At 43.6% G+C, this 11681-nt stretch overlaps 3 protein-coding genes across 10 annotated transcripts in view; 1 reads left to right on the top strand and 2 right to left on the bottom strand.

The window, feature by feature from the left end:
* Positions 1-3384, bottom strand: part of LOC143525930 (uncharacterized) — a 47588-nt gene extending 44204 nt beyond the window's left edge. The window contains exon 1 of one of the 4 annotated variants that reach the window (XR_013133780.1): positions 2950-3384. The gene's annotated coding sequence lies outside the window, so the exon portion shown is untranslated. The remainder of the gene's footprint in view (positions 1-2949) is intronic. The other 3 variants (XR_013133767.1, XR_013133770.1, XR_013133773.1) reach the window with 3 other exon arrangements.
* ptrh2 (peptidyl-tRNA hydrolase 2) lies at positions 537-5286 on the top strand. Of its 5 annotated transcripts, none has more exons than XM_077020405.1 (6): positions 537-647; positions 1221-1403; positions 2966-3090; positions 3579-3777; positions 3886-4078; positions 4255-5286. In XM_077020405.1, exon 6 carries the CDS (start codon positions 4270-4272, stop codon positions 4756-4758), a length of 489 nt encoding a protein of 162 aa, XP_076876520.1. In that variant the 5' UTR covers positions 537-647; positions 1221-1403; positions 2966-3090; positions 3579-3777; positions 3886-4078; positions 4255-4269; the 3' UTR covers positions 4759-5286. The 5 variants fall into 5 exon arrangements, with proteins under 5 accessions (XP_076876520.1, XP_076876522.1, XP_076876519.1 ...); XM_077020407.1 differs by having other exon boundaries at positions 2966-3158; positions 3889-4078; XM_077020404.1 differs by having other exon boundaries at positions 2966-3158.
* Positions 5287-6092: 806 nt separating this feature from the next.
* Positions 6093-11681, bottom strand: part of cltca (clathrin, heavy chain a (Hc)) — a 36173-nt gene continuing 30584 nt past the window's right edge. Inside the window, exons 30-32 of the mRNA XM_077020403.1 lie at positions 10716-10937; positions 6982-7057; positions 6093-6723 (exon numbers count right to left, since the gene is read on the bottom strand). Coding sequence (XP_076876518.1) covers positions 6587-6723; positions 6982-7057; positions 10716-10937 — 435 coding nt within the window. The 3' untranslated portion in view covers positions 6093-6586. The remainder of the gene's footprint in view (positions 6724-6981; positions 7058-10715; positions 10938-11681) is intronic.

The raw sequence follows: 11681 nt of genomic DNA, 5'->3' as shown, positions 1-11681 counted from the left end.
TAGCCCATTGTCTTTAAATTTAGTTACTACAGTTTCCCCACAGACAGCCAGGCCTTCTGTATCACATGGCAGCTACCAATCTGGGTGTGGACTCACCCAGTAGCCCGTGCTTCCTCTAAGCCACGTGAAGCAAGCGTCACATGTTTGGGCTGAACCTTCCTGGAGGATTGTGTTTTCTGTCCCACTCTCCATATGTGAGCCAGCACAGACCTGTGACTGACCAGTGTCAAAGTGATAGACAGAGAGAGAACTGCAGTAGTTCACCTGGCAGACCAGGTAGGGCAAGCAGCACAAAGGTCACGGGTCTGGTTTCCTGGGAGCTCACGTGCCGTCACACTGAGAAACGTGTCTTTGGATAATGGTGTGTGCCAAAGGCTGTAAACAGGAGAGGAACTAGGCCATGCGTCTTACCCAGGGCTGTTATGATGTCTCTGTGGGTCCCAGTCACAAGACAGCAGTCTTAAAGACATCCTGACACATATACGTCCCCAAGCTCACACGCTGCCATAGCCTCTCCCAACCATACAAACAACTAAAAGGACTAGTCCCCTCAGGCTGTTGAGCAGCAGAGTTCAGGTTATTTTCTCCCCAAGATGGATGTCTTTTATCTACAGAGATTTAAGGATGGAACAGGTGAAATCAACCAGGTACTGAAACCTTCACCTCGTTTTACCTGCTCATCACATTTCAAAAAGATTGAAATGTTTCTTGGCAAATGCCATAGTTGCCAACTGCATGTGTGTGCACAGGTGTTGACGCTGAAACTGAAGTACAGACACTTGATATCAGTTTGTTCCTAATATTACTGGTAATACTTAGGAGAACTGACCCAATATTTGATTTAAAGGATGTATTGCTTGAAAGAACATATATAGCAAATTTTGACTCACATATTCTTGTTTGTTTTAAATATATTCTACATTTGAGGTAAACACTGAAGGTTTCAAAGTAATAACACTGACTATACAGAGTTAAACAACTGTGAACTATGAGTTTTGTTTCTTCAGTTCTTCTGTTTCGTATACGCTGCCAATTTCCTTGAAACATGCCCTTAATCTTACAGCCATGTTCACATTACATATACCACATTCTGGAATTGGGAGTTAAAATGCTGCTTTACTTTGATTAATGTTTTACTTGCTTGTGTGTGTCCTATAAAGCTACCAAGAACAAAGCCCCAGCCCAGTGAAAAGATTCCCACTTTGGTCCTGTGTTGTCAGGTTCAACTGGAGCACACACCCAAGCGTCTCCAGGGGCAACCATTCTGATCAGCAGCAGACATTCCACTGCTTTGTTTCTCAACACCTGTTCTCCCACGACAACCGACCAGCGCTCCCACGGCAACCCACCAGCGCTCCCACGGCAACCCTCCTGCCCACTGTCTTGCAAGAAGCCTCACAACTGTAAGAATGCCTGTTCAACCACCTTATCAGAAGGAAGTGTGTTAGGATGCTTGTATATCTTTTCTCTTTCTCCCAGTATATCTGTACAAGCAACACTCTACTTACACTGGAGATGTGAGTAGGGACATGGCCTGTGGGGTTTCACCTCAGTTTGCGTCTGATACCCCCATGCAGTGGGCCATATGACAGCCCTTAGTAATTACAGCATCATTTGAAATCATCTCACGAATGATTAATGATATTAATTTAGTAGACACAGGTGACAATATTCACGAACCCATTTTGCAAGTTCTGTGCTTTGACGCGCCTTTACCTGAGTAGGAATGATACTCGTGATTTTTTTGTAGTGTGTATGTAGCACGATATATCCTGCTACAATCATGGACACAAACTTGCAAACTTCCTTCTCACAGTAACTGAGCACACTCTTTCCCCGAGAGTGGCACCCAAAAATAACTTTTTTTTTTTAACAGGCACACTGTGAATAGGAGAGGACTACTATAGTAGTTCATAAAGGAACTCAAAACAGGAAGCACACAAACTAAAGGAGGCAGGGACCTTGGTGGAATGTTTATCAGAGATCATCTTACAGTAGAAGAGGAGAAGGAGTGTGTGATTCCCTTTAGTCAAACACTGGCTGTTAAAAGGCAAAACCGGCACTGTCCACTACTGACTCAGACATGCTTCTGTGTCTCAAGGACAGACTCTATAGTGTGCTCAGGTTCATTAGTTCAGCCCACACACAAGTCTTCTGTTCAACTTTCTCTCTCTGCCTCTTTTTCTTTACTTGTTGATATTGTAAAAAAAATACATTATGGCTAAAAGTAACTTAATGGTTTGTAGCCATCAAAATGACAGGAAATTTGACTTCAAAACCTCCTCGCACCGTCTGTCTTAAATTAGGTGCGGGCCATACAGGATCGGTGCAGCAACTGTAGCACACATTTCAGAGCGTCTGATCTGTCAGCGCTGCCCCTTGACATGGCCTCACAGAGGAGTGCACACTGCACACTTGTGCCATGCACAGGCAATAGTGACCTCATTATATTTAAAAAGCGTTTAAAAGGTGCCAGGTGAACTCTGTTGAACAAAACACAAGTCCTCAACTGCATGATCTGTAGGCCACAACAAAGATTACACAGACATTACTGTTGATTTGCTGAGAGCAGCTCCAGACTGGCAGTAAAATCAACAGAAGCGTTGAACCCACACTGGGACTGAACCCACACTTGGACTGAATTAGTCTAATGGTGACTCCCCAGGATGGCCTTCCAGTCTAACTTAATATGTAGCCATGAAACAAGAGAGGAGGTGCAAATATTATATTATACATTAAACGAAGAGAATTTCCGAGTGCAGTTTAAAAAGTTTACAGTGATTCACGTGTATGTGTATTCTGGCACATGACGAACAAATATCAAAACCAAATCAGCATCATGTCATCCATCCATTATATATATATATACGCACACACATACATATATACATATACTTACATTACATCACTACATATATATACAGCGATGAACTAAAGAAGTATACGCACCATGTCTTTCACGCAGGACGTGTGTCTAACCATCGACTGGTTAGTAAGAGTGTAAGCAGCTTCAAGGCCTTTACTCCCGGACACCCCCAATGACTACACACCGCGACATGAGACAAGTTCCACGTCCTGCACGCCCCCCAGGTGTATGTCACCAGATCATATCTCCACTTGAGGGAATAACTGCCGCCCCCAGCCCGTTAGATGTGTTGGTAACTATTTCCGAATGCCAGAGACATTGAAGCACTAGTTCGGAACTATAAACATCAATGATTATTGCCTTCCTCTCTGCAACCAGCCTGCTGCAGCAATTGATGAATGTGTTCAACCGGAGACATGTATTTCCGTTCATGCCATAGCAAAGAATCAATATAGGACAGATTGCGAACAAACACTGCAGTGTTTGAATGGTTTGATACTGCTTACTTGCACCGACGAAGGCAATCCAGTTACAGTTTAATAGCAAGATTAAAACACAAAATAAACGTGTTCTGGATTAAAGTCATTTTTGTGGTTAAAATGTCGCTAATACATAATCATTCTCTTGTAACGATTTTTAAAAATCCCAGTCGCGTGGTACTTAATTTGAATGCATCATTTGCAATAATGTGTTACTTTTGTAATTCTCGCAGATTCTGTGCAGTTTGTGCGGACCTCAGAATGGACGGTGAGTGTTGGGGTTCTGGGACACACAGGTCAGCACACACAACGTGCTCCACATCTCGCGGAGGAATTGCGTTTTTTTCTCTTTTCCTCAACTCGGTCGTGATGTCATCAGCAAGAGACGGATTTAATAGCCCACGAGGAAACTGCTAGGACGGGACATCACGGGTACGTTTTCTCCTTCAAAATCCAACCGAAATGCCGTACTTAAGCAGTAGGCACTAGATTTCAATGCAGTACCTTCTGCTAAACCGTTAAAGCAGTGCGTTCTTTCAGTAGGTGACTGGGCTCTTTTCATAACCACGGACACACTACCTGTTATCTCGTACTGCTTTGGCGTACTGAATAGGAGGGAAGTACGGCATTTCGGACGGAGCCCGAGATACTGTAGCAGCTTCGCACGTGGCGCGTGACTTCCACGCGCGAGCGCTTCAGTGTCGCGGTCTGTGACGGCGCGTGCCACCTCCAGGTATTCAGCGTCAGTAAAACGGTGGTTAGCGTTAGCCAGCTAGCAGACAGCGCTCGAGATCTAACTTAACTTTGAAAGCAGTTGGCTAGTTATTAAACCGTAGTTTTCATAATTTGCAGTCAGATATGGCGTTGTTCTCTACTTATGATTAATTGTATACTTCTTTTCAACGCTAGCTTCTAGGTTTGAGAATGGACTCCTTGTCTTTGGGGGTGCTGGCCGGTGTCGGTTGTGGACTAGTTCTTGGTTGGCACCTCCGAGGCCGGTTCAGCAAGTCTGTCCGGGACACGACGGGAGGAAATGAAGCGAGCGTTATGGGCGAGGGCGGCGAATTCAAAATGATCCTGGTGGTGCGGACCGACCTCAAAATGGGCAAAGGAAAAGTGGCGGCCCAGTGCGCGCATGCAGCGGTGTCTGCCTACAGACAGGTCCAGCGCAGACACCCCGAACTTCTGAAGCAGTGGGAATATTGCGGTCAGCCCAAAGTTGTGGTCAAGGCACCCGATGAGGACTGCCTGCAGGAACTGTTAACGCATGCTAAAGAACTCGGACTGACCGTCAGCCTTATTCAGGATGCTGGAAGAACCCAAATTGCTCCAGGGTCCAGGACTGTTCTAGGTGTAGGACCAGGACCTGCTGATCTTGTGGACAGGGTAACGGGTCACTTGAAACTTTACTAGCTGTTAAAGTGACTCAAGACAGCATAGTACTTCAGTTAGTGTAAATTGGAAGGCGTAGGATATTTGTAATGAATTTGTGGATTAAATGGTTAACGACACACATTTGTTCAGTTTGACAGTTTATTTTAAGAAGCAATTAATTCACCTGTTCATATACGAGTACATTTTGTTTGCATTGTAAGTGTGTATGTACAGAGATGGATCTTCTAGCTTAATGTTAAATCAGGCAGTTCTCTATGAGAATTCTATATTCTAAAGCATTTTTAACCTTGAACATCAAATTTCAAAATGGCAGACTTCTCTCCCATAGCCAGTGGAGACCAGGAGGCGTTTACTAGAAACACAGCACCCACCACTCGGGCAAGCAAGTTCCTCACGCACTCATCCAACAGCGGTTTGTGTTAGTGTGGCTAACAGATCAAAAACCGTGCACCGATTCCAAACTGCCCTCAGTAAAACAGAGAAAGAAATCAACTTGTGAAAGTCATTTAACTTTCTGTACAGGTTGCTAGAGCGTTTCACTGACGACGCGCAGTTGAAAAGCACTGTCCACTGAGTATGGTGTAAACCGAAAACAACAAAAGTCAGACATTAGCAGTGACAAAGGCAGAATTACTGTTCTAGCAGCGGCACAATGGAAACAAAGAACTGGGGCAGGACGTGGCATGTAGAAGTGTCCACCAGATCGGTTTTGGACAAGAACCCTTTATTTTCATACAGTGGGGGGAGAAAATCTTTCATAATTATCTATTTTATGCACATATGCGTGATTAATATACTATATAGGGTGTAGAGTAAAGTTACATTTGGGTGTGCATTTACCATACTGTCAATCCTCCCCTCCCCCAAATGCAGAGGCCAATACAATCATGGCCGCCTGATGAAAGCATCATCAGAATTTCATATTCTCTCTGTACACTCAAAGGAGATGACCAAAACACGATAGCCAGCCCATGCACGAACACGCACGCACACACGACCAACCATGATTAGAGGGACTGTTAGTAACACACACACACAGGCCTATATAATAATATTCTCTGTAATAACTTCTCTCTAAATGGACTGGTTACACACACAGAGCACTGCATAGTGCACAAGGAGAGACCATCTGTAACATTGTAAACAGTAGAGGAAACAGAACAGGAGGGGGGTGGGACCCACTGATCACTTCTAGATTTATCAGGGTCAGAAAAAAAGATACTCACTTTATAAGTAGTTTTTTCTGTATGCATTTATAATTCTTTTCAATGGAGAGCAAGCTCCCGATATAGAAAAGCATTACTGGCATTTGTTGAGTAGTGTTTTTGTTCATGGCAGTCAGGGTCTTCAAATCTTTTGGAACATTGTTTACTGTTCTTTGAATATACAACAGTTAAATGCATTTTACAGATGAACTGAAGCTGCTCAGACACACCAAAATGAGATTCTACATTAGTCTTCTCACTAGAGAGTGCAAATCAGACGCTTCACAACATACTTTTAAGAGACAATTTAGTCTTCGCGTAAGTCCTCGTGCTGTTCATAAACCATTCCCCTTAAAAATAAAATGAGCAAAACAAAATCTAATAGATATATGGAATGTGGAAAAAAATAATTCCTGTGATTAAATCTTTCATATTTTTTGACAATATAGAAATAAAAGGAGTCCTTCATAACAGGAAAATAAACGATTATTAAAAAAAAAAAAAAGTATTGGAATAACTTTGCTCATATCTTCAGACGCAAGTCGAAGACAGCTGAGGCTGGTGAACTGGGAGAGGGGAGATGGACGGAGGGGCGGGGCCGGGCCAAACCAAGCGGTGTGTGGCGCGGGGGGGTGCTGTCCTTACATGCCATAATTGAACCCTGGCTGAGGCTGTGGAGCCTGGCCGTAGCTGGCTGGTGCCGAGTAGCCATAGCCGTACGCCTGCTGTGGGGGCACTGGCACACTGGGGCCTGCGGTCAGCATCAGCTGGGGTGTTCCTGTGGAGGAAGCAGGGAAGGTCAAATGGACAGCGGGCAAACTGCCAAGTCATTCATGTAAAACCATGAACTTCCCGAAGTTTGGCAGGTCAGTTTCCAGAATCGCGTCCGACTAAGCATGAATAAATAAGCCTTTAGTCATGGATGAAAATAAAGAAACTGACGAGATTAAGCCAATGGTGACGCCTGAGTCAGTCGGCCTGTGTGTGGATTCCCCGAGCCCAACACCTGGCTAGGCTACGTTACAGTTGCTCTCACCATAAACAATGGGCTGTGTCTCTGTTGCCTGCTCCTCTTGTTTCCTTAAAGACTCTGATGTTTCCAGCTTGTCCACCTGAGCAATCGAAAGGGAGAAAACGCTCATGTAAATTGTGTAAGAGTCTCAAAACTACAACCAATGGCGTTAAACAAGCAAGTTTAAGCATTTAATACAACTACTTGATGGGACTGTTCATGGCAACTTCATTTTCCTTATTCTAGTTTTTAGGTCAAACTTGCTAAATGTACATACAATTCTTAGCAAAGAACAAGACGTATTAAAATTTTTAAAACAAAATTCTTTTTTAAAGGTTTGGGAATTTGCAGAGGCCATGGTCCCATTATTCTTTAGGTGCACTTCACTCTGACATTACCAGACAGGATGAGTTGACAGGAAACCAAACCCATGGTGCATGTCACACAGGAATGCACAAGCCTTCTGCGATTAACTCCACAATCTGAGCTGTGTTGGCCATACAGTGAAATCTGGACATAATTGGTGTTGTATTGTAGCTCACTGGCTTTAAAATGAAAATGATTGTTAAGATAAATGTTCGGACCGTCAGCTTTAGATGGTGTTAGGGTGAATAATGCAGGAATTATAGCCCAGTTTACACACAGGCCTTTTAGGGACAGAAGATAATTAAGAAACTGGTTGCTCAGTTGTTCCGGAGCCAGCTGTGCATCATTACATCATTAGTTCATGCGCAAAAGAGCTAGCAAAAGGTCTAGAGTTGATTCCAGATGTGCCATTTACATCTGGAGTCCGTTGCTGTTCTCTCAACATTAGGACCCATGAAATACCAAACAAACAGAACATACCAGATGAATCACACCCATGCCCAGAACTGTGGGCGTGTCGCAATCAACCGTTTCAAAACACAAGTAGCAAGAAGTAGCAAGTCATTTCAGGAGCAAGTCAGCGGTCAGCTTGAGCTCACTAAATAGCCAGTCCGCTCTCACAGTGAGCGAGCGTCACTTAGCATCCAGAGACTTCTTGCAAACAAAGAGTCATTCCCTCACCCATGCAGTTCTTGGTTTAACTCGTAAACCAATTCTCCATTCTCCAAGTCTGGTTTATAATCTACCACCACCCTTCATCCAAACACCCACCCCCAACAGAAAAAAAGGGCGGCCATGATATTTACCGTTATTTATAGAATGAGTAAAAGCAGTGTCCCTACAAGGGACTCTGGGTTTACATTAGGGCGGCTGTCGGAGAAACAGGTTAATAGCCATAACAGTAGCAGTAGGCACCAGAAACTGACAACATATGGCCAAGCGCATTTGCCCTTCCCCAGTGTTCACTTCTCTTTATCCTCCCTCAAGAAACTTGTTTTCAATGAATCCCTCTGACCATATGCAAATAATGTTAAATTCCTGAGGAGTGTAGTTTGCTTGCGCACCATGCTACGCTGGTTTTCCCCCAAATGCCTTAACACATATGTGTCTGGTCTACCTATTCACGCCAACAGCTGGGCGTCAGCTGTGTTATGGGGCTTCAGGACCAGCCTCAGTCAGCAGGCTGCTCCAACTGGCCTCCCTCACCAATTCATGTTATTCGTAACCGCATATCTCCTGCAGTGGTGACCCTGCTTGTTGTTAATATACTTATGCCACCTTCAGAAGTACCAAATTCATAAAACCTACCACCAGATTTAGGCATGATGTTTAGAGCCATCAACTCTGAGGTAATATTTCCTCGTTCACAAATGTGGTTCACCGGTATATTTTATAATTTCCTTGCTACCTCATTTTAATGTCAGTTGCATATATGCTAAAAAGCGCACCTGACTCTGGGCAGTATGACCCCCACCCCCCACCACTGGACTGGAGATATACGATTTTGCAGCTCTGCTTTGATTTTGAGGAAGTACTGAAGCACCACCATGCATTTCCCGTCTCGATTGAAGTTCCAAGCGCATTGCGTTTTTCAGCGTACCACTGACTAACTTCAGCCGTGTTTCTGACAGGGATCTTCCATATGTATGGCCCTACTAACATGACTCTGGCCCAATGTGTATGTGTGAGATTTAGACGAAGTAGTGTACCATCAGTTTAGTACCAACAAAAAAAATTCTCATGCAAAATTCTAAGTTAATTCAAGAGGCCAAAGGAAAAATAACAAAGGACATGAGTAGTAACCAATCTTTCACCTGATCCTTAATCGCATCAACCTGAAAAGGAATTAAAGAGGTTCGGCTTAGAAAGAAAAAAAACTTTTCATAACCTAGACACACCAGGAACAAGGGGTTAAGACCTCTGGCAAACCCACTGACAGCAGGACGAGATGAAAAAGAATCTCAACGTAACAGCAGGATTGGGTGAATAGTTATAATTCAGACCTAGCTAGCCTGTCTTTACGAAGCTGTTAAGTGTCTAAAACCATTTTATGACATTCACAACTTGTATCCATAAAACATTTAAACAGAATATTAAAAACGTGAGCTAGCATTTGAAATGATTGGGAAAAGTTTCTCGTCACTACAAAATCCCATCCCTATGGTTGATGTCGATCAGTTGGTGGCAATTTGAACATGATACTTGAGATGAATATTACTGTATATTATAACAGAGAACTCACTTTACCAGGAGGTAGAATATTAATTCATAAAGCACTGTAGTGTGTGAACCATTCAGTATAGGTGGAAATCTGTATCTTAATTGTGATTCAATACCAGTTATCATTCAGTGGTTGCCGATTAAACCCATGTGCAATTTTATTTTATGTGTGAGTGATTGAGTCCTTTTTTTGTGAAAATGTAAAAATGTAAATCTATGAAAGATATACCTGAAATTCTGGAAGACTATCAACCTTTTTGAGGGGGGGGGCGAGAAGGTGAACATGAAATTACTGAAACATGCACGTTAGACCATTTGAAAGAAGCATTGCATGCATGTCTACACATTTCCAAAAGACTTGATTTCGTCATAGGAGAGCAATAAATTCAGGATTATTTTAGTCTTTAGTAAAAGATTTTTCTAGAGCAACAGTCATCTTTGCTGTTCCCCCAATCCACTCTACTAGTTTCCTCCCAGCAGATTCTTCTAGAACCATGATCCCAACATACTTATTGTATCTAGCTGGAGGAACGTTTTCAAGAATATTAAATTGATGAACATAAGCTAAGTGGAGAGTCTGCTGCCTTCGTCTGCACATGCGTCCTTGAAAAAGGTCAATGCAGCCATTGTCAGTCTTGAGAGTCTTGATACTGATGCATCCAGTGCAGTGCAGAGGGTCAATGGAGTAGAAGCCACATCAAAGAGGAATAAAATGCATCACTAAGATTTGTGAATTACACCTCTGACATTGGGATGTCATTTTAGTTGATGAGCTATAAATCAGGAATTTGATCACATTTGTTAGTGTATTTGAGGATAGGCATTAGTCATTAAGATCACAAAATTGAACCATCGGTAACCCCAGGGGTCAGTAGGCTCACTAATATGCTAGGAATCTTAAAAATACAAACTTCCATATGTTTTGCAGTTCATGTATGGATCACACACACCTAATTTCAGCTCGGTGTTAACACAGAGCATCCATCAATGCTTGGGGCGGGGTGTTAGTGTTGTTACATCATATCAACATCAGCCTGAAGTCCATCAAAAAGATTAGATTTTACACACCCAGTTAGGTCACGCACGCACACACGCACACACACACAACGCTGCGCGTATATCCAAACCTGGGGACTCTGCTTGGCATCTCCTAACGTCTTGATCACGCTCACCTTGCTTAGGTACTCCCTCATCACCTGGATGAAGTAGGGCATGGAGAAGTCCATGATGTTGTGCCTCCAGGCGGTCTCCAGCACCACGTCGGGCCGCAGCAGGTCGTAGCAGGTGAAGAGGCAGGCGGCGAAGCACTCCTTCTTGTCCTCCTGCAGGAACCACTGGAGCAGCTCCTCCGCCAGCTCCGTGTCCTTCGACTCCGACGCGTACTGCATGGCATCCTGGGAAGAAGGTAGTGGGACCATTCAGCCACACCACACAACGGCACAGTTCTGCCTGAATCCAATGAAGAAAATGGGACCACACACTGACCACACACTATAGGGCTTAAACCCTAACCAAACACACATGATGATCCAAAGTTTAACCCAGAAGTGTCCCTGTAATACACAACCTACTCATTTTTACAACCAAACACATTAGATGCTCTGGTTTTATGGATTGTCAATTAAACAGAAAGTGAAATGAATGCCTTTATTTTACTATGCAGGAGAAAACTAGTTATAAATAAATTCTAATAAAATATAGCAATGCTATGCCTCCCACACTGAGGGAGTGGTGGCTATTGGCTGGTGAGCGTGTTATGACTGCATCAAGTGCTTTGCTTTCAAATCAACCGCCGAAGGTTTGCTGGACTTGCTTTGTGATGTGCTAAAGGGTTCGGTCTTCCGTATAGGCTCGTTTAACGTCTCAGATGGTTCTTCTGAGGATGGCAGCGCTGTACTGTGATCAATCCCTGGACCTGAAGCCATAGCTGCAGTCCTCCAGTAGGACATGGACCTCCTCTGATGTTCATTACTTCTTGAGATGCAGCCAGGTACACTTGTCGACTATGAGGGTGTCGACATTAATCTCAGCATAGCAGAGTAAGGTTGAAGTGTTCCAAGTCTTGGTGTTCAGGAATATCCCAATTCGTCCTTTTAGAGGAATCCCGCAGCTGAGAAAAGCCACCTCGGCTCATGTTT

Source organism: Brachyhypopomus gauderio, chromosome 10 (genome assembly GCF_052324685.1).
Source record: "Brachyhypopomus gauderio isolate BG-103 chromosome 10, BGAUD_0.2, whole genome shotgun sequence".
Lineage (NCBI taxonomy): Eukaryota > Metazoa > Chordata > Actinopteri > Gymnotiformes > Hypopomidae > Brachyhypopomus > Brachyhypopomus gauderio.
This window is presented reverse-complemented; position numbering and strand designations above follow the sequence as displayed.

Coding starts and splice junctions, on each gene's coding strand:
- ptrh2 (XM_077020405.1), top strand. CDS start 4,270: ATGGACTCCTTGTCTTTGGGGGTGCTGGCCGGTGTCGGTTGTGGACTA.